This window comes from Podarcis melisellensis, assembly GCF_964234715.1.
Source record: "Podarcis melisellensis genome assembly, chromosome: 12".
In the NCBI taxonomy this organism is placed as follows: domain Eukaryota; kingdom Metazoa; phylum Chordata; class Lepidosauria; order Squamata; family Lacertidae; genus Podarcis; species Podarcis melisellensis.
Genome location: NC_138544.1, coordinates 35,631,504 through 35,653,706, shown reverse-complemented (window position 1 = coordinate 35,653,706; position 22,203 = coordinate 35,631,504). Strand labels below are relative to the sequence as shown.

General features: G+C 39.7%; 1 protein-coding gene across 2 annotated transcripts in view; it reads left to right on the top strand.

Annotated features, from left to right (window-relative positions):
- Positions 1 to 938: 938 nt before the first annotated feature.
- Positions 939 to 22,203, top strand: part of RUNDC3B (RUN domain containing 3B) — a 31,432-nt gene continuing 10,167 nt past the window's right edge. For both annotated transcript variants that reach the window (XM_081882566.1, XM_081882565.1), the window contains exons 1-8: positions 939 to 1,401; positions 5,598 to 5,713; positions 5,887 to 6,020; positions 7,501 to 7,586; positions 8,520 to 8,609; positions 9,784 to 9,864; positions 10,420 to 10,588; positions 12,045 to 12,202. In XM_081882566.1, coding sequence (XP_081738692.1) covers positions 1,298 to 1,401; positions 5,598 to 5,713; positions 5,887 to 6,020; positions 7,501 to 7,586; positions 8,520 to 8,609; positions 9,784 to 9,864; positions 10,420 to 10,588; positions 12,045 to 12,202 — 938 coding nt within the window. In that variant the 5' untranslated portion in view covers positions 939 to 1,297. The remainder of the gene's footprint in view (positions 1,402 to 5,597; positions 5,714 to 5,886; positions 6,021 to 7,500; positions 7,587 to 8,519; positions 8,610 to 9,783; positions 9,865 to 10,419; positions 10,589 to 12,044; positions 12,203 to 22,203) is intronic.

The following is a 22,203-nucleotide window of genomic DNA, read 5'->3' as shown; positions in this document are numbered from 1 at the left end:
TCAAACTGTCATGCAAATATAGAGTAGAGGGGACTTCAGCATCGTCAAAAATACTGCCTTTCAAGATTTGACAATACACTTTTGATAATATGTATTTTAATATTGTTCTACACTGTCTAAACACAGGAGGCATGTAGAAATGTTTTAAATAAATAATACGTAATGTAAGCTTAATATTTAAACAGCAAATTGGGGAAATGTTTTTTTTTAAAAGTGGCTTTACTGTCAGGTTGCGAATTTTCGGTACCTTGAAGATTTAACAGCTGTATTGTGACATAATGTTTTTGTGGACCAGATGGCAGCTCTTCATATGCATGACTTGCTATCCTCAGCCAGGGGATGCACCCATTTGAACATCTCTGTATGCCTATATAGACATGCACACACACGTGTGTGTAATGATGCCTGTAATCCACCAGGCTGTGAATTTTTATTTTATTTTATTGGGGGGGGGGGAGTGAACTGGACTCCGGTGCTTTTACCCTCCCACCTTCTCATGTATGTTAGCTGGGTAAATCGTTATCTGACGAAACAAGCTTTGGTGTCCAAAAACCTGACGCCGCTATAAATTCTGTTTTGCCTTGTTGTAGGCTCCACACAAGCCTCTGTGTGTTTTGCTGTAACCCACCAACGGGGCTCACACGAGCATTGCGAATAACAGTCTCAGCAACAAAGGAGCGTGACTTTTATATAAGCGCGAGGCCAGGAGGAGAAAGGAGAGCGAATGAATCAACTGCGGCGGGCGAGGGCGCACCTCCGCCTCACGAGCCGCTTCAACCCCCCGGCTACCCTCCGCCCCACACAACGCTCCCCCGCCCTTTCCGAGCCTCCTAACGGACAGCTGCTGCCATTATGGGAGAACCCACGAGCCCCTTCCTTAGAAGACCAATCCCAGTTTTAGGTCCCTCCCCTGCTGGCGTGCTATTGGCTGGCGGAGCCGGCGCTCTGCAGTCCCGGCCTCGGGGTGCTGCTGAGGCGATTTCTGAGGTGCAGCCGCGGCTTCGAAGGCTCAGACGAGCGAGAGCCGAGCGGAGCGGAGGAGGCGCTACTACCGCTGCTGGGACCCCCGGTCCCTTCTCCCGCCGTGGCCTCATGCCCAGCCGCGCTGCCCCCGTTTGGGTGCCTAGTGGAGGGGTTGCCGGGCTTCTCCTCCTCCTCAGCCGCCGCCTCTTGGGGCGGTAGCTGGGACAGGGGAAAGGAGCGGCGGTAGAGCAGCCGCTGCCCCCCCACCCCCGGCGTTTCCCGCCCTCCGAACAAAGGCGCCGCCAGAGGCCCCCGCCTCGCCCTCCGCTGCGAGATGGCGTCGTTCAACATCGGGGGACTCAACGCCTCCTCTCGCAGGAGAAGCGTCCATTCCCGCAACGCCACTGTCGAGAGGCGGAATCTCATCACCGTCTGCAGGTGAATTGGCTCCACCACATACACACGCACACGCAGGCACACGGGTTTGTCTCCGTATGTATGGGGCTGCATGTCTCGTCGATAACCCCGCTCAGTTGGCGGTCCTGCTCTGCAATGCGTGCCCAGCAGACCCCCGCTGTGCTACAAGGGGCTTGCACAGTAAATGCCTTCAGGTTTTGCTGCCTTAATCCGGAGTAAGCGCCACCACCCCGCGCTCTCTTTTTCCGTTCCGCTCTTGCATTTAACAGCAGGGAGGGAACCCCAGCTTCTTCTCCCTGCCTGGCTCTGAATGGTGGTGGGGTGTGTGAAAGGATGCTCAGGGCGCAGCTAAACTCTGCTTAGGTAGACTTCGGGAACAGAATAGGGAATTCCCTCCACTTTTGCATTCGTCTTCTCTCTCTCCTCCCCCTCCTTACACCTTCCTGATGCTGCCCCTTGAGCATCTGTGGAGAACTCTTTCCAATCTTCCTTTCCCATCTGTGAATTTGCTACAGCTAATTGCATGTGCGCTGTTAGATGTGTCAAGTAGGGCATCCTGGACTGGAATGCGATCTGTGTTAGGGCATTTGTATGGTGAGTGAAGGTGCATAGCCTGCCTGATTCTGGCCCCATCAGGCAGTTTTGATGATTCATAGAATTTCAGAGTTGGAAGGGGCTAGTCATCTAGTCCAACCCCCTGCAATGCAGGAATCTTACGCTCAACATGGGGCTTGAACCCACAATCCTGAGATTAAGAGTCTCATGCTGTACTGACTGTGAATGCCAAGAGAGAAATATTACTATACTAAGCCCTTGAGTTTGTATTTGCCCCATTAGCTATACAGGATGCAATCTCTCTACCTCGCAGCTCGGTTATACTTGAACCAGATTTCAGCTTGACAACAGTCTGTGTTGAATGTCATGGTACTACTCCAAAGCATATGGAGGGAAAGTGATGATCTATTAATGTGACTAAGGAAATATGACTAAGGAAAACACAGGGTATGTCTCTGCAGAAGAGAATTGGTGTAACAGTAATGATGACAAGCTCCTATTACTAAGGGGGGGGGGGCAAAACCTTCCCCTTACCACAGATACTGTGTCTGGCTTAGTTCCCATGTGTTTGTGTCCCTGGAGTTCTTCCCCATACAAATGAATGGTTTAGCTTTGCCATTCATTCTATTGGGGGGAGATTAAAGGCTGCTTTTGGGGCACTGCTATAGTAAAGGCAAAAAATGTCTCACACGGAATGGCATAGATTTCACTGAACCATGGTGTGTCACTGCATCTCACCAGGGAGCAGTCTCACCACCCACCTCCATCTTTAATAATGATGTGCATTTTGCTGGTCCATTGATATCAGCCTCTTCCTAGCATATATGTGCTTTCTCTCTTTAATGCTCCGTTCATAACATTCTGTCCAACTCCAGCAGTCTCAGAGTTTGACTATGAATATGAAGTGTTACGTCTATCAAAACATTTGTCTGAGTTCCATAGGACACAATAAATAGGTTGAAGTCTAAGATATAGCTGAGGTAAGGCAAACCTACCATTCTCACCAGACATTGGAATCCCTGAGTGTAGGAGCTTAGTATCTACCACGTCAGTGAACATCTCACATTTGGTTCTATGGGTAAAAAACCCCCACTGCACTTAAGAACAAGGTTGCAGTGGAAGAAAACCTGTCAAGCCACCAGTGGGGATACCATGGGAGCTGCAGTGGTCCAGACATGCATATATGTCAACACTTCCATCCCTTCAGGCTGTATTTGTGGGAGAGGCTTTTCTCTCTCTGTTATCTATGCAGGTTCTGAGTTGGAAGAAGGGAAAACATTCCTTATTTCATTGTTGGTATGGATTTGTGTTTGGTTGAGGGGAATGAGAGGGTGGCTAGATGTGAAAAAGCCAGATTGGCTCTGTTGCCTTTTCCAGAACAAAGGTCTCAGTGCTGGTCTGATGGTATGGAGTGGTCAAGGTAAATGCAAGCATGTAATGGAACTGAAGAAAATAGGAGAAATGATCAGTCCCCTCTTTGCTCATCATGTGATGCTCCCTTCCCAAATTAATGACAAACAGAATAGTATTCCTTTTTCAATAGTATTCCTTTATTTATTAAATCAGTAATATATACTTCAATTACATACACAAATAAAGAAAAAGCAATGCATTTGAATAAAAATTAATCATGGATAATACAAATTTGGGTCATTTCATTCACAATCCTGGGGGGTAGGGGTGGGAATATTATTACTGAGAGGCAGTAATATATTTTTTAAAGATTTGTTTTATTGTCTTCCAGGTCTTATGATATTCACACTTAAAACTGAAAAGTTAATAAATACTCCAAATACTAGTGTATTTTACAGGAAGCATTTGAACATTGCTATCATCATCTGTTGTAAATATATATTACAATCAGGAAGACTTGGCTTAAATGTGGTTATAGCGATATTTATGGGTGTTTTTCTTTACCTTTGTGGAATTTCACATGGTCAGCTTCTTGTATAAGCTGGTATGCTGACACTTACACATGCATATTTACATGTTCCAGAGTCATAGATGGTTGGTAAATTAATGTTGAATGTTCAGGCACTGAAAATTCATTTATGTGTAATGGCACATTCTTGGAACCCTGCATAGGCAAACATGTATTTCTCTTACAAAAAAGAAGAAGAAAAAGGCTGGCACAGTTAAAACTAAGGCTCTAAACATTAATGGTGCCATTACTGTATTCTTAGTTGATCTATTCTGTTGAAATTGCCTTTCATTTAGCTCTATACATTAGAAGTAGATTTTTCTGTGTTATAGCATGTTAATTGTTTATTTTCAGTCAGAAAACCCCAGGGTTTAATTATCTCAACTTAGAACTATATTTGGGGAGGTTTTTTTAATGTGAACTGGGACACATTGTCATATCAAAATGTGAGTAAAAAAGAATGCTGTGGGTGTTGAACTCACACTGTGGGTAACCTTCAGTGAATTTAACACCCACAAACTTGTCATGTCTCACATAATTCAACTGATAGCCCTCTCCAAGTCCTGTTCTTCCCCTTTCATCCTCCAGATTTGTGCCACTTTGTGTCCTGTATTTAGTTTGTGGGAGAATTCATTGTAGTTTTAAAGTATGAAGAGAGACTAATGCTCTCCTCCCCTCTGCTGTAACAGAGAGATAAGGTGCGTACTTGCTGCCAATGTTTGATTTAAAAAAAGCCTCAGAGCATATACTCAATTCCGAAGCTCTGTTATTCAACACTCGTTCAGTTCTTCTAGCAAAGCTTTGGAAATGTGTACTTGCCTGCTCATTTGTAGCAGTCAGAATGGTCTTCAGGCAACCAAGCATAACCCCATCCTTGCTTCTGCATATGATTGTGCTCTCTCCTGTCAGATGTATCTACAAATACACCTTTCCATTATGTTTTTTGAATTGGAACAATTAAGTACAGTGCTGTGGCTGCTACATCTGCAGTCCAGTTTTGATACAGACAGGCTGAGTGCCTACCTGACAGCACCAGTAGCTGTGATTCTCCAGTTGAGTAAATGCAGCAATGGACTATAGGTGTTTATCATGCAACTAGTGAGATGGGGATGGGTGGGAGGGAGGTACTATTGTGTATCCACATGAGTGGTGTTTTACTTTACCCATTTTATTATTTCAAAGTGTTTAATATCTAACATTTTTTATTTATTTTTACAAATTGTGTAGCGTGTACCACTCAGTTACTACTATCTGGTGGAAGAGAAATTAAGGCAAGCTCATTGGTCCCTCCCACATCATTGCGTTCCCATTACCAGATTCATCATCTTCCACATACTAGAAGTCTATCAGGAAGTCTTCTGTGCTCATGTAGGCTGCCCATCTGAAGGAGTTTAGAATGCTCTTCTGGGGAACTAACTCAACACTTTTGATAAATACTTTGGATAATAGCCATTGTAATCTGAACTTCTTAACAGAACAAATATACTGCTTTGAAGAGGCACAAATCAACTGCTTGGAGGCACAAATCAACTGCTTGATTGGCTGTGGAGTAAAAGATATTTGCATACTAAGGTGGAATATAGTGAAGAAAACTCAAATATTGTTGAAATCTAAATGTATTTGTTTTGGAAATTACATCAGTGGTGTGCTTTTGTCAAGAAATATGCTTCTCTAAAATACTATGCTGTCCAACCTGCATTATATTTTAACATGAATTAAACTCATGCTTTTTGTATCTTAGGTTTTCTATCAAGACACTGATTGATCGATCCTGTTTTGAAACTATTGATGATTCTTCTCCTGAATTTAACAATTTTGCAGCCATTCTGGAACAGATTTTAAGCCATAGACTCAAAGGTAACTGTTCTGATTTTATGCTATATGACACTGGATCATCTGCCTATACATTGCAAATATAAATGAGGTTTAGGCTGTTTTAATTGTTATGGCTTCATCATAAAGAACAGACATTTTATCATTCAGGCATATATGTTTTAATTGTTTATTTCTCTTTCTGATATCTGTTTCAGGTCAAATAACTTGGTTTGGTTATGAAAGTCCTCGTAGCTTCTGGGATTATATTAAAGTAGCTTGTCGCAAGGTTTCACATAACTGCATCTGCAGCATTGAAAATATGGAAAATGTCAGTTCTTCAAGAGCTAAGGTGAGAAGACTATTCATTTTTAAACTTTCTAATTTATAGCTAATGTCCCTATGCTATTTGCTGCTGTTAAACATTTTATATTGATAGATATATCCAAAAGCTTTCTGTGCTGGTTTATTTTGAGGTAAATTAATGCTGTGAACAGGTCAGGAACCTTATATTTTATTAAAGCCTGTAAGACTTGTTATATAACTTCACTCATTCATGAGTTTTTGATTCTACCTTCTGTGATGAGCCAAGTGGTGTGTCTTTGTGGTTGCATGTGTGTTTTGGAAAGCAATAGATGATGTTAATGCTCTAACCATGGGTCTGTAAACATGATCATTGCTATCATCAAAATGCTTTTTTAAATACTGCATTTGATCAGATCTCATAACACGAAAACTTTAGTATGAATCTTTTTCTGGTGAGTGTAGGTGTGTATTCATATTTTGAGTTTCATATAACTGCATCTCAAAGGATTCTTAACTTGAAAGTTTCCATATGGTTTCCTGACACAAACAGAAATAGTACAATAAATTTTATTTTGTATTTCTTAACTTGTTAAAGCACAAATGTATTGTTCATAACTTTTTTGGGTGGAATGTATGAAAAATTCTGTTAAACTGGTAGGACATTGTAGCCCTGTGGATGAAAAGTTAGCCATTCTTGCACATCTATTACCTATTTCCTACTTGTCAGGAACTTTGTTAACAAGCAGAAGAAAAACTTAGGTAAAAGCAGTGGTCACAACTTTCTTAAGCTTGGGTGGGTTGCAGGAATGTATTTTCTGTGAAGACTGCTGTTAGATAATTATATCTTGCTTCTCAGATTAATGATTGCTTCTAGAAAAACAGTACTGAGTCTGAATGATATAGCCCATTCTACCACCTTATTCTATGGTATATGGAAACAGCCTGGTGTGTGTGTGGGGGTGTATAGGACAATAATTTGTGATATTTTGGTTTGCCTAAAAAAGATATTGCCCTAGTATTACCATATACGGTGCGCAGTGATACATTTATTTAAGGGTGGATGCATGATGCAGGCTGGGTTCACATATGGACTGTGTGGTGGCATGCGTGAATATGCAGGAGACAAGTGGTGAGAGTTCAGCTGTCATTTGGTTTGGATGACTTGGAGGAAACCATTACTGCTCTGTGCTTTCATTGTGGGTTGGCACAAACAAGTACTTGAAAGAGATTGCTTTAAAAAAACACAAAAACCCACCCACCAGAATTGCTTACAATTCTGAGTACTTGCTTATTTTTTATTTTTTTAAAAAAATGAAGTCCACTGGGGTTTTGCTGCAATAAGATTTGTTCACTTTAGACTTACTTTGGGGAGAAATGGACTGCAGGTGAATGATCACCAAGTGTGAAGCTTATTGCTATGTGACACTACTGTTTTCCTTCTATCAGCTTGAATGGTTTTCAGAGATATAAATTGTATTCAGTTGTTCAGTCTAACAATACCTAATTCATGGCTGCTTCTTTTTCAGGGAAGAGCTTGGATTAGAGTAGCGCTTATGGAAAAGCATTTGTCTGAATATATTTCCACAGCTTTGAGAGACTTCAAAACAACCAGGTATTAATCTCCCTTATTCAACAAAAAATTGAAGTATATTTCAAAGGTTCATCTGTGTAATTCTTTTATTATATATTATAATATTATAATATAATATAATATTATAATAAAAGATATAGTCATTTTTTCATTTTTCACTTTTCAACTTTTTCAACTTTTCACTTTTCACTTTTTGTTCTAAAAATGATTATAGAAGGAAGGTCCTAATCAGCCAGATGTTTATCTTCTCCCTCCCCAGCTGGCTCACTTTGACAGGTGGGTGGGACATCATCTGATTTTACAATCACATCAGGTCACTGATATGTGGATGAACCCACCCTCCTGTCAGAGTTGACTTACATTGGTGGGGGTGAGGACAGTAACCAGAAAAGCAGCAGCTATCAGGATGAAACTCATCAATTCAGTCATGTTCTCTGCAGGTTTCTGAGCAGGCTTTAACACGCACACACCCCATCAGTTGATGAGTGGGGGGTAAAATCTTGCTGCCTTGTGGGGAACTGGTGTGCACAAACAACATGGGATTGACCCCCACCCTCATCCATAATTTGACTTCAGGTGCCCATTGAAGAGATGTCAGCGGATTGACTGGTGTTGCGGGCCAAATTGGATCCCCTGCTTTATATAGTGATGGAATACCGAAATCTAGCACATGCTAGATGTGCTCTTTTTTCAGAGTAACATTTTACTTTATACTGGCCAGTTGATGTGATTAAATAGGGTTTAACACTTGCTTGCCCATTTCACAATATCCTTGAAAATTATGGGAAGAGTTGAGGTTCCAGTTGCAGTATTGAGCAAAGTAGTTGTGTGAACTTTGTAAATATGAAATTGCTAGCTGACAATGCTGATTGTTTAGTTTGTCTTTAACTTTGTGTAGCTAGCATGTCACTAAAATGGCAGAGAGTATAACTGAACTGGAAATTAATCTTACAGAAGATTCTATGAAGATGGAGCAATTGTCCTGGGAGAAGAAGCAAACATGCTAGCTGGTATGCTGCTGGGCCTCAATGCTATAGATTTCAGGTATTCCTGTGGATTTAAAACTTTTCTGTGGTATAAGATTGTTGAAGTATGAGGAGGGAAAGCTTATGAAATTTGGCATTGGAAATAACTCTAGAAATTCATAAGCTTATTTTGTCCCATATATAATTGAAGGATTTGTCTTCAATTTTTTGGTGGTATATGTCCTAAAATGCCAGTCTGAAACTTGTATCCTGTTTTAAATCTAGTTTATTGCATGGTACCTTTTCATTATGTTTTTAGTTGTAGAGTTGAGCATATAAGTGCAGCTACTTGCTCAGCATGTACGTATCTCACATTCAGGAAGTTAGCTTTGCTGAAAGTCATAAGAAGATGGGAGGAGTGTTTTGTTTTTCCAAGGTAAAACTGGAAATCAACACCAAGTGTTACATCAGATGTAACACTATGCTGTGATTTAGTATTATGTTAACCTTCGCAAGCTTCAGACTTACATGCTCCCTTCTCCTGGCACTCTTGCAAGGAGGAGATCAGAAGCATTTGCTTTCTAGTTTTAAACTGACCACAGATCCCAGTTGAGAGAACTGTGATTAAACAATGGTTCATGAACAAGCCAACATTATAAACCATATTTTTGATCCTGGCTTGTCTGAACTACCCACAGTTTCTGCAACTTCAGATAAAGTGGGGAGCTGTGGTTAATTTGAAAACTGAAAATCTCCTTGGGGCTGCATCAAAGGAAGAAAGGGGAGGGTGTGTGTGCAAGTTTGAGAGTCATGCAGATTTATTCATGGAGTGCCAAGTCATAATTTAGTGTTATGATCAATCAATCCCTATTCTGTGACTAAGGGTTTTCTGTTTGCCACTCAGTGCCTTATAGTAACCATAGCTATCTGTTATATGGCAGAATTAAATAGTTCCTACTAATATCTCCTCAGTTTTACCTTTGAGAGTGGTAACACCAAGTACAATACAATAATTGTATTGATTTTTATATATTTATTGAAATAATTATAGACTGCACTTTCATTTAAAATATCAAAAGAATTATTTCTTGATTCAACACAAGCCTAACTTTTCATTACTGAAAATAGTTTCCATATCTCCTGTATACTGGCAATTTTGTGAGAAAATCAAATTATATGCTAAGGTTATTTAGTATTACTATCATTTCATTTTCTTGATTTAATATGATTACTGATTTCTTGCCTTGTATAAGCTTCTGCCTCAAGGGAGAGGGCCTGGATGGCAACTATCCAGCTGTGATAGACTTTACACCTTACCTGAAGTTCACCCAAAGGTACCTTTTTATTCTCGTAATTTCCTCTTGGCTTTAAACATTAACTTACACCAGGCTAGCTTGACATTTATTTATCACTTCAAACACTTCAAAGTGGTTTTCCACTTCTCCTGTACTTTCTAGTTGTGGGTCCGAGTGGTTTTGCCTTTGCCCCACTGCTTTCCCCCGGAAAACCTCCTTAATGCTAAATTGGAACTAGCAGCAGTCTGCAGAAAATCCAACTGATGTTTGTTCTGATTCAGCACTAAACTACAAGTTTTTCCAGGGGGAAGTGGTGGTGCAAACAGAAGTGTTGTGAACTGCCTTGAGATCTTCAGATGAAGAGCAGTATACTAGATAAATAAATGTGTGACTGAACCCTAATACTGAGTTCCCAGTGTTTTGCACAAGGAAGAACTTGCAACTTCATGATGCGTGTGTAACAGATTTGAACAATTGCATCCAGCCCTAGTTAGGGGTCTCTTCAACAATGGCTTGCATTTCTAAAGCAGAGTCTAGATATTTCAGCTGAATTTTGCAACAAACTGTTCTTGGTTCTCAAACTTGGTCCTTCAGTTCTGACAGCATCAGTAGTGATGAAGAAGAGCTAAGAACACTTGGCAGTAGTGGCAGTGAAAGCAGCACACCAGAAAACATTGGTCCTCCTTTCAACATGGATGAGAACAGCTGGTACAACAAATGCAAACGGGTGGAGCAAAAATACCGCCTCACACTGGAGCAGAAGGTAAAACCTTACTTTGGCTGAAAGAAGCTGAAGATATTTGGTGTGTTACAATTGTAAATAGAAAATGTTATAAACTTAATTTTAGAGAAATTTGTTCTTTCATTGGAAAATAATTGCTTTATTTTGGTATGGCTTTCTAGATACGGAAACCTTCAGACATGGCTGCTTTAAACAAAAAAGGAGCTCACTAGAAGTATTTCACATTTACTTTCCTCTTGCTGTAAAAGCTCACAACTAGCCTAATGGTAGCACATGAAGTCAATATAGATTATATCACCCCAAATGAGAGTGCTTGGGAAGGACTTGGAAAATAGTAGATTATCTTTCATTTTATAGAAGAGCAGACAGAAGATCAAAGACTTGACATACCATCTAAAGAATAGAAGCCTCTAGGATGCATCTCTTTACCCTGGCTTTTGACACTTGAGATGTGTATTTTCAAGACTCACCCTATTCCTGTGACTAATTTGTTTTGGCTGCTCTTAATACTGAATTTTAAATTATTGTAACCCTGGAGCCTGCTGGTGAAGGGTGGGTAGTGAATTTAATAAAAATGATGAAGTTGATGTCACTCTGTGCAAATACTGGGTCTGGCGAAGGAACAACGCTGTTGTTTTGGCAATTCATATTTGCTGAAGCCACAGTTTATTCCACATCTTCCCTCCGCACCCATTGAACATAAGCCTCAGCCACTGATAGAAGCAACTGTGCTTAAAAACACTTTAGCTATAACTACTAAATTTAAAAGAAGCTTTGACTATGTTTTAGTAGAAGTGGCAGGTACTTTTTGAAACTACTAATTCAAATTATTCCTTAAAACAATTACTCTCATCTCCTGAATTGCAAATCTAAAACACTAAAAGTAATGTGGAATGAAAGTTGCAGAACATTTTCTTCTTCTAGGATGTTTTGTGTCACGTAAGAACATAAAACAGAAGAAGAGCCCAGCTGGATTAGGGCTGAGGTGCCTGTAGTCCAGCATCCTCACAGTGGCCAACCAGACAAAGCAGGCATATTAACAGAAAACACCATGGAAGGTTTCCCACCCTTCTGGGGTAACTGCAGCTTTCATTGGTCCGGCTGAACTATTCTGAGTCCCAGCTCCTTTAGTAAAACTACACATTAAACACGCCCCTGGCAACACACTATAACAATTGGAAGGCTGTCACACCTCCTGCTATTAATGGCAGATGTATACATAACATATTAATTACATAACTGTATACAAAACTACTTATTTGTTAAACAGAATGATTTAAATAGTTTTTTCCCTTAACTTTTTATTATTGATAGTTACGGTAATTACCAAAGAATAAGTTTTAACATTTTCTAACTACTTGTTTCAAGAAGTATCAAATGCAAGAGAGCTCACCAAAATACTTTAAAAATAAATTTTAAAATATTAGTTGCTTGGTTTGCAAATTTTGCAGTACAATTAATACTTATGTGTTTCTAGGGTTATCTAGAAGAGCTAGTACGCCTTAGAGAGACCCAACTGTCTGAATCCATCTCTCAGAAGAAGTTATTGCGTCAGAAGGTAGAAGCTATGGATTTGGCTCATAAAATGGAAAAGGAACAACTTGAGTACATCATTGTGGAACTGCAAGACCAGCTGTAAGTTGGATGCAGTGCAGAAAACTTGATGGAGAAGTAATGTTTTTTTGAAGAATACTGTAGTTTTTTTGTCATTATATGAAAAAATCCAGCTCATATGTTAATCAAATTAATGTAGTTCAGTTACAAAAACTGAAATTATATTTGAAAATCCTTGGGGTGGGGGGAAACCAATTTTTTATTTCAGAAAATGTATACTGCCCACTATAAAAAAATCATGGCAGTGAACAGCATAAAATACACAATAAAATTGCATTCATAAAACAAGTACAAAATACATCACAAATCAGTAAATCAAATTAATACATAGGCATAGCTGGATCACCCCTCAGGGAAAACTTGGGTTAAGTTTTAAGATTTAAGCAGGTGCCTAAATGTCAGTGCTGTAGGTGCCTGCCTGATGTTCACTGGAAGCATTTTCCCAAAGGACAGATGTCACTACACAAAATGTCCTCATCTTAGTGGACATAAGATGAACCATGGGAGCATACAAAACAACTAAGACTGCCTCTCTTGAAGACTGATGTGCCTGGCCAGTGGCATACAAAGTAAGGAGTTCCCAGAGGTAACTGGTTCCAAGTTGTTCACGGCTTTATATGTCAATAACAAGACCTTAGACTTGACTCAGTAGCATATTGGCAGCCAGTGTAGCACTTTGAACACAGGAGTTATGCACTGTTGATAGGGCATCTGCTATAACAACCTTGCTGCAGATGCCTAATCCAGTCTTAAGGGAAGGCCCACAAAGAGGGCATTGCAGTAATCCAATCTAAACTATGAATGCCTGAACTACAGCAGCTAAGCTATGGTATCTACCAGTCCAGGAATAGTTGTAGCTCTTGCGCCAGCTGACATCCAGGGGCAGTCCTAAGCTACACACCTGCTTCTTCAGAGGGAGAGTAACCATACCCAGAAGAGGCAGCTAACCTATTTTCTGAATCTGGGAACCTCTCACCTACAGAGCTTTTACCAGCTTTCTTTATTGGTCCTCATCCAGCCCACCACTGTTTCCAGGAACTGATCCAGCTCCTGTGCTGCTACACCTGAGTCAGATGTTTTGGAGAAGTAGAATTGGGTGTCATCAGTATATTGGGTGCCAACAACATGTTGACACTGTGTTCCAAATCCTGTAATTACCATTTCCAGTGGGTGGCTTCTGCTCCCAGGAGATTGGCCAAGAGATTTCTCTGAATGGGTACAAATTTCTTCATATCACAAGAACAAATACAATGACAACATAGCAATCTGAATTGCATGAAAAAGTTACTCATCTTATGGCCTCTGTGGAAACTGCAAATGCCACCTTTGTAAGCTCCCAAAGTTCTTTAAAGGCATAAGCCACTGTCCCTTTCTTTCAGCTAATGCAGGGGCACAGGTTCCAGTGGGCAGGTGGGCCACTCACTTGTCAATCACTTGACATCACATCAGGTGACCTGTTTTTGCCTGTGTAGTTTGAAATAAAGCTATACAGATAAAGACCCAGCACTGTCCACTGATTCTGAGGGCTTGCAAGGCTCTGTGAAGGGGGCTCTGTACAGGGCTGCAATCCCCTTTGGGCCCAGTCTTTGCCTGCTTTGTAGGGCAGGTGAGCATGGCTTTGTCAAAACAACCTTCCAGAAGAGGGTTGGTGAGTCTGTTAATGGCTTCCCTGTCATTCCCCATGTTGTGGGAATGGGATTTATTTCTTCTTATTAAGAGATCTAGAGAGGGTTTTCCTTTAGTCTGTTGCCAGTTGTTGGAATGAACATATCCTAGACTCGAGGGCCTTTCAGAAGAGTCACTCAGAATAAATTGGAATAGGAATGGAATCCCCGCCTCGACATATGGATTCCATATTCTCCAATAAAAGTGTATAAACAACTGCATACTAATTTCCATATTATGATGTATGTGTAAGATTAAAAGGTAAAGGGACCCCTAGCTATTAGGTCCCATCGTGACTGACTCTGGGGTTGTGGTGCTCATCTTGCTTTATTGGCCAAGGGAGCTGGCGTACAGCTTCCGGGTCATGTGGCCAGCGTGAACAAGCCGCTTCTGGCGAACCAAAGCAGCGCACGGAAACGCCATTTACCTTCCCCCTGGAGCGGTACCGATTTATCTACTTGCACTTTGACATGCTTTCGAACTGCTAGGTTGGCAGGGACAGGGACCGAGCAATGGGAGCTCACCCTGTCACGGTGATTCGAACTGCGACCTTCTGATCTGCAAGTCCTAGGCTCTGTGATTTAACCCACAGCACCACCCGCCTCCCTATGTGTAAGATTGGGTATAAGCTATTATTATTATCACCCTTCATCCAAAGATCACAGGGTAGGTAATAACCTAAAAATACAAAATAAGAACACAAAATACACAATAAATAAAAAAACAAGCCAGCAACCCCCTCCCTGCCCACAAACCTATTTAAAGGGACTAAGGCCTGGTGGAAGAGATGTTTTCACCTATTGCCTAGAGCTATGTAATGAGGGTGCCAGGTGATCCTCCCCTCCCTGAGGAGAGCATTCCAGAATGGGGAGCCACTGCAGAAAAGGCCTGTTCTCATGTTGCAACCCTCTGGACTTCTTACAAAGGAGGCTAATGAAGAAGGGCGTCAGATGGTGATTTCAGGGTCCAGATTGGTACATATGGGTAGAGGTTAAAGCTATTCTAGCTTTAGATAAGACAATGCATGTCTTGAGATATTTTTCTTGGCAGGTTTACTTGCCTTGGACAACTTACTAGATACTTCATTTTGAACAACTTTTAATTCTCATTCAAATTTAAAGATACCACATTATTAGAAATTTGTCAAAGATTTGTTAACTGAGATTGATGACACCTAAGTGCTGCAGTTATAGTTGCAGTGATACTTAGGTAGATATGTAATATTTTCTTTATATAATTTTATTAATTTTTCATTAATAACAATCCAATGTATTAATACAATACCAAATCATAATTCAATTAAAAACGCCAATTGTCAGATTCCAAATTAAACATTTTGGTCAACTTCCCAAAGTCATGTTGACTTCCCATGTTAGGAGATTTTTAGGAGATGTTGATTCCTTGTTCCCACTCCAATCTGCTTATTTAATCAAAATAATACAGTTCTGATGTTGATCCTTTATTTTAACAGCCACTGATGTGTTGTTTGTTCATATTTATCCTTTAATTTGCAATTTGCATATCCTTTAATTTGCAAGTGGACTTTATATCTGGTAACTCTGTGTGGAATGTTTTTTTTAAAAAAACGTTCAACTTTCCTTTCTTGTTGCAATCAATCATTTTCAGCATTAACCACTCCAAGGACTCAATTTTACTGTGTAGTGACCTTTCACCATCTTGCTTTTCTTAAAACTGAAAGTGGTCTGAAGTCTGGCTATTACTCCAGCCTCACTTCAAGCGTTTTCTTTGAATTCTTTCCCATCCAATAACAAGCTGATATCTTATCAACACCATAGTAAATCAAAGTTCAAGTCCTCCATAGGAGGGTATTGCCACAGAACATCCCAATATTTTCCACACAGTTCCATTTTTTCAATTAATCCATAAGCATTATAAAGTCCTTGTTAATTCCCTCTTGCAGTCCATTATTAATTGCAATCCATTAATAATTGCAATCCATTAGTAGCTAATTTTCTTCTTTGGTGAAGAGTTGCCAAATCATAAAACAGCATAGTGAATATGTACTGTACTGTTGAAAGTAAGAAATTTTTAAATGCCCCCTTAAAAGTAATTTTTTTTTTTACTGGCTTCTTAGATCTCAGGGGGTTCTCAACTATAGACTTGAGCTAGCGCAAGCAGATTCCACCCCATGTCCCCAGATCTGATTTAGAGATGCATGATGGAAGGAGATGGAGAGAGGGTTCAATATTCTTAAGGAAATATGTTGATTTTTCTTTTATAGAGTGTACTTCATGCATAGTATTTTGTTTAGCTGTGTCACCTTTTCATGTAATATGTGCTTACAAATCATGTGTTGTGTGACACTTGTAGAATCTGTGCTTCTAGCCAGAAGTGGGTAGAAGGTTAAAATTCAGATAAAATTTGTTCCAGCCTTTTTACTTTCATATATCATTTTAAAGAACATGACTACTCATGTGATTCATCCTTTTTCTTCTTTTTAAGACAACCCAGCTTGATTTTTATCACCTGTCTCCAGTTATGATGATAAGAACATAATGGCCTCCTGGATCAAGCCAGGGACCCATTTCATCCATCAGTTTGCTTCCACAGTGGCCAGCCAGAAGCTTGCTGGAAGCAGCAGCTCATATTTGTCACTAGTTTGGCATATTCTGAATTTGAACATACTAAATCCAAGTAACAACCAAAAAAGCCTCCCTCCCTTTATTTTGAATTATCTGTATATAATTAGAATTACATTCTAGATACAGATCTGGCACCTAAATATTCATCTCATCATTTGATCTTAAACAAGAACGGGCAGCTTAAATGATAAAGATTGTGTCAGTGGGGCCATTGTAGAATTCTTTTCACAAGCAAGATGTGCATAATAAAATTGCCTTTTTTCTTTCTTACCCCATGTTTTAGATGCTTGGTGCAGCTCTATGTGGATCTCTGGTTAATTGTGATGTTAGCTCTTTTATTAGCATTTTTTTGATACTGCATTAGTCAGATTTTTGTGAGTCATGGTTTACTTAATATGAATCATCTTTTTAGCTGCATATCTGTAATACTCTGGAGAATATACTGCCATAGTTGCTTTGCATGTAGGTATAGTCTCTGTAAGAAGATAATGGGCTTTAAAGATCTGAGGGGCAGACAATATTCATTCATATATATATATATATATATATATATATATATATATATCAGAAGAAACAGTAGATAATATTTGATCGGTTATTTAACAGCAGTTAAGCAGCTGGTAGGGACGCGGGTGGCGCTGTGGGTAAAAGCCTCAGCGCCTAGGACTTGCCGATCGCATGGTCGGCGGTTCGAATCCCCGCGGCGGGGTGCGCTCCCGTCTTTCGGTCCCAGCGCCTGCCAACCTAGCAGTTCGAAAGCACCTCCGGGTGCAAGTAGATAAATAGGGACCGCTTTCTAGCGGGAAGGTAAACGGCGTTTCCGTGTGCGGCTCTGGCTCGCCAGAGCAGCGATGTCACGCTGGCCATGTGACCCGGAAGTGTCTTCGGACAGCGCTGGCCCCTGGCCTCTTAAGTGAGATGGGTGCACAACCCCAGAGTCTGGCAAGACTGGCCCGTACGGGCAGGGGTACCTTTACCTTTACCTTTAAGCAGCTGGTAGAACACTATCAGGTGCATGTTGAGAGTTTCTTTTTGAAAATGTGTTAATGAAGTTACCTTTTGCTAGCATATTCCATTGAAACATTAGAGGTATGTGTTGTTCATATAAGAAAAAGACAATTTTTAAAGCAATCTGTCAGGTCTTTTAGCTCTACTTCAGATTTTCCTTAAAGGAATAACTTAAAAATGGTAGGGAACAGTTGTTTGAAGCTAATGGCTAGTCAAACTCCCCCAGGTACTCAGAACTGTACTGAAAATTTAAGTGGTAGAGCAGAACATTCTGTACTTGAAACAGATGCTTAGCAACAGTTGCGCATGCTGTTAGCGATTTGAAAAATGTGTAATTGGTACTTTGGCAGTTTCTATTATGATTGGGAGGTGTGAAGAATAGATCACAGTTCATGGAAAGCATTGTCTTTTAAAACATGACTATGACATATTTGTTTAAAATCCAGTATTATTTTTTTACTATAAATGTCTGTTCTAATTCCCTTTGCTCTTTGTCCTCAACTTTGATCTCAGCAGCTAGCCACTAAATGCCATGGCATTTGATTCAATTCAGACTGTTCAGGCTGTTTTTCTTTGATAGAGGTTTAAACATTAAATATGGTTATGACTCACTGTCAGTGTGACAGAAGAGATTTAAAATTACAGGCTGGGATTTAAACTTAAATGTGATTACATGACTCATTGTTTGATGAAACTGCTTGATTTTTAAAAAAGATAATGCCAGAAATGAAACCCAAAACCTTAATCCTCAACTGTAATGTATTGTAAATGGCATAGTATTTTAAATGCTCAACATTTTAAAATTATTTACAAAAGTATACTAAGAAGTGACAAAATTCATATGACGATCATGGTCTAAACTTGTGAATGGTCTGAAGCATTCCTGTTCAGTTGAAGAATCTAGCCCTTAAGCAAATTTTTAGTAAAATACCACTCTGATACAGATTATGCAGAAAATTGTCAAAATAATTGCATAAAAATATTGCACATTAAAATTGTGGCGATAAGATACAACTTTAAATGCAGTTAAGTTGTAACGGTTTGTATAGTTATAAAATGGTGAATGCAAGTGTTTGCATATAGAAGCTGGAAAATAAAGCTGGTCTACTTCTCAGTGTGGCACTCAGGCATAAAAAGCCCCATTAATTTGTTTTTCATAACCAGGAAGGCTCAAATATAATAATATTTGTAGGAATCTGTGAAAAGTTGTGTTTCACTTGTGTTCTTCTGAGTAAGGATATTAATCTGTATGAATAACATTTTTTACCTTCTGCCCTACCCCAGTCGGTGGGGTGGGGGTAATACCTTAAATATATAAACTTGGCCATCTACTTTATTATCAGGGAGTTTTACCTGGACACATCCTCTTATGATCTGATATTATCAAGACCAGGTGCATGTCTTGTGTCTTCAAGGAGTTGTGCTTTTGGGTTAGTGGGCCCAACCGTCCCATTAGAAAGCAGGCAGGCACTATTCCTGTTAAGTTTCAGAATCCAGTTTAATTTTTTTTATTTCAAAAAGCCTTTGAATTATGAACACAATTTTATGTTTTCAGATGCTTTAACATATCTCTTGAATTTCTGTGTATTGTATGGCTGAGGCATATAGTGAAAAGCTGCAATTGATTGCATAGAATAAGCCCCCCTCTGAAGATGTTAGATTATTCCATTGCTGCTGGCCAGCAGTATTAAGTTTCTTGGGATTTGCTGCATCTTTTGCTTTGCACATTTTACCATGGCAAAAAGAGCCAAGCAAGCTCTTTTCATTCTTGCCCAGTTTGCCTTCACCAGTCATGGATCGAGAGATTTTGTGATATAGATATTTAATGAATTTGGACTGCTTTCTATACAAATCCCAGGTACATGAAAAATCATTGGCAATGGGGGGGGGGGGGGAGAATCCTAATCTTTGTTCTGACTATACTGTATTCTTTTAATTTCATTATATATATTTTATTGTTGATTTAGGATTCCTTATTCTGAAATCAGCTCTTACAGATGTTGTTCTTGCATAAGAGGAATGTGAAAAGGGGGGAATGTAGCTTGTAGTAATAGCAGGGAACGGGTGCATTTGTTTATGATTAAGATTTACTGGTTAATTGTGGGTTGACTTTGTTGATCTTGCTTGAGGTTAGATGGCACCTTGGGGTTCTTATTTAGAAGCCATCTGGGCATTGAGGGATATATAAATTAATAAATAATGATATGCCTTGTATGTGCTGCTTCTCTGGGTTTGCACATTCTTCTGTACTATTCTCTGTTCCTACTTTTTGCTGTTTTACATTACAAATACATTGCCAGGTTTTGAGCAGATACTCATGATATCATAGTTCTTGCCCTTTAACCAGATAGTGTTTTAAGTAACTTCAACAGAGTTACTTTTTTGTTTTCTTTCCTACGCCTACAGAGGAAGCAGTTTTTGCTTAAATATTACACTGCAATGGGGATGTATGGGATGTCAGTGGAGGCTTTCTGAGCAGACGAGACCAATGGTGGGTTCAACCATCAAGAAGGTGGTTTCTGCATGTGCTGTAGAGGGAAGTGTGGGGCAGATGGGGCTCGTCAACCTGGGAAGGTAGTACATCCAGGAGAAGGAAAGCTCTGATCCTAAACCGCTGCCTTGTGGGATACATTCAAGAGAAGAAAAGGCTAAGGAGTAAAACCTGCACAAATACTGAGTGGAGTCCCTAATTGGGTTGGATGGCTCCTTGTACGCCTCCTTCTGGCAACTCCTGAAGCCAAGCTGGTGCTAAATGTATTGCTCTGCTTTCCTTTGGACCACAACAGCAAGGCCAAGGTCTTGTCACCTCCATATACACTGTCCAAGCTTGTGCCCCGAGGCGCACTCTGTTGTCTCTTGAGACAGATGGGTGCCAGAAGCATTGCAATATAATGTTACTAAATGGCCAATAGTATGGGATGAGGAATGAGTAAAAGAGCATTTGAAAATCTTGCATAAAAAAATAAAAGTTGAATATTTTTCTTTTGAAAACAAGCACATACCGGTATGTGAAAGCCCATGTTGCCTGGTGTGTAACAACATATAAAGGATTCTTTATGGCAAAACATTGTGTGATTTGTCATAATGCATATTAATCTATTTTTACATGCTTTGTATCACACCAAAGTTCAAGCTGGTTTATAAAAATCAAAATCTAGTGCGAACCTAAGAATAATACCAATTTAAAATACAATAAAGATAAAGGTTCAAAACAGTACTGCAAAATAGCCTTAAACAGCCCAATGTCTATCTGCAATTAAACCCGCCAATGTTCTTACTAAATGGAAAGTTTTTTGACTGAGACTTTTTGTGGATGCAATAGGAAGTACTGAAAGCACACGGGTGCCTATGGGTGTTGGAAACTCATGCCTTAGCAAATTAAAATGGTTTTTCCTGGCATCTAAAACAAATCAAAGTAGGTTCAAAGTAAATATGTTTGGAGATAACATCATACAATCAGGGTGCTTCAACAGATAACCACTGTCCTTATGATTACCACCTAATCCCATAATATATGGCATGTGTATATTAAACTACTAATAAATTTATCATGGCTACTACTTGCAGAAAAATGTATTAATCTGACTTAAGAGTATGTGGAAAAATTAGTTCCAGGAACAGTATTCCTGTGAAACAGCTGCTTCTGGTGCCAGTTTCCCTCCATATGTATATCATTTTTAAAAACAAAACAGGACTGTCACTTTTAACTGCAGACACGAGCATATTTAAGGCAACAATGAGTACCAGTTTACCTAGAAGTAAGTTCCATTTTGAGTAGACCTGTACAGTGTAGGTTTGTGCTTTAAGGCTGGGTTTATTTTTTTCCGGAAGCATACAAATACATGACAGCAATCTGAATTTAGTCTTAAAATAGCTATGAACAATTGAAATGTGGATTTGGTATGTAACAGTTGGCATATTTGGAGCCACTTGCAGAAACAGCCTTATCTTGGCTTACTACTTGTGGCTTGTTTGGGAGAAACAAACCATGAGCACTGCTTCACACATAATGCTAAGCCAAGCCTTGTTTGTTTGCTCTGTATGTAGGCAAAGTAGAATAGGAGCAACTGAGCAGCATATACAAGCACACTGCTTGTTCATCGTAGGCCAGGGCTGGGGCCAAACTGGGCCCTCTAGGCTGTTTTGTGCAGGCCTTGCCCACCAGCCCTATATACAATGCCATGGTTTAGTGCTGTGTAAGATAAGACCACTGATTTATATTTTACATGTATGCCCATAACTTTTGCTAATCTCTTTTATTTTCTGTTCCTTGGGGAGACTGGTAACAAGTCTCCCAAGAGTGACAATTCTGGCAAATACCCTGAGCAGAAAACTATGCTGCTTGTCAATAACTAGAATTCTACTATTGTCATCTCCTCCATAAATCCGCAGTCTTGGATTCCCTTAGTTTGTTGGGTTTTTGTTTGCTATTGGGAGTTCTGACACTATACTAACATGTAGTTAGAGGCAAATAACACACCACATGCATCGTTGCATGGGCTCACATCCATGACATTTGAAATTTCAACAGATTTGAGTCATCAAGGTGGTGCTGACAACTCATTCCATAGAGAGGGGATATGTGAAGGAGATTTATCCAATAGGAGAATTCATAGTACTGGTAAGTAATCAAGCTATGGCTGTACTGTTAAGTTAAAAACACTCCCAGTCTTTTCCCATGTTAAATACTTTCCCCACTGTGAAGTATACCTGCTTTTGATCTTACAGAAATGACACTTTTTCTGT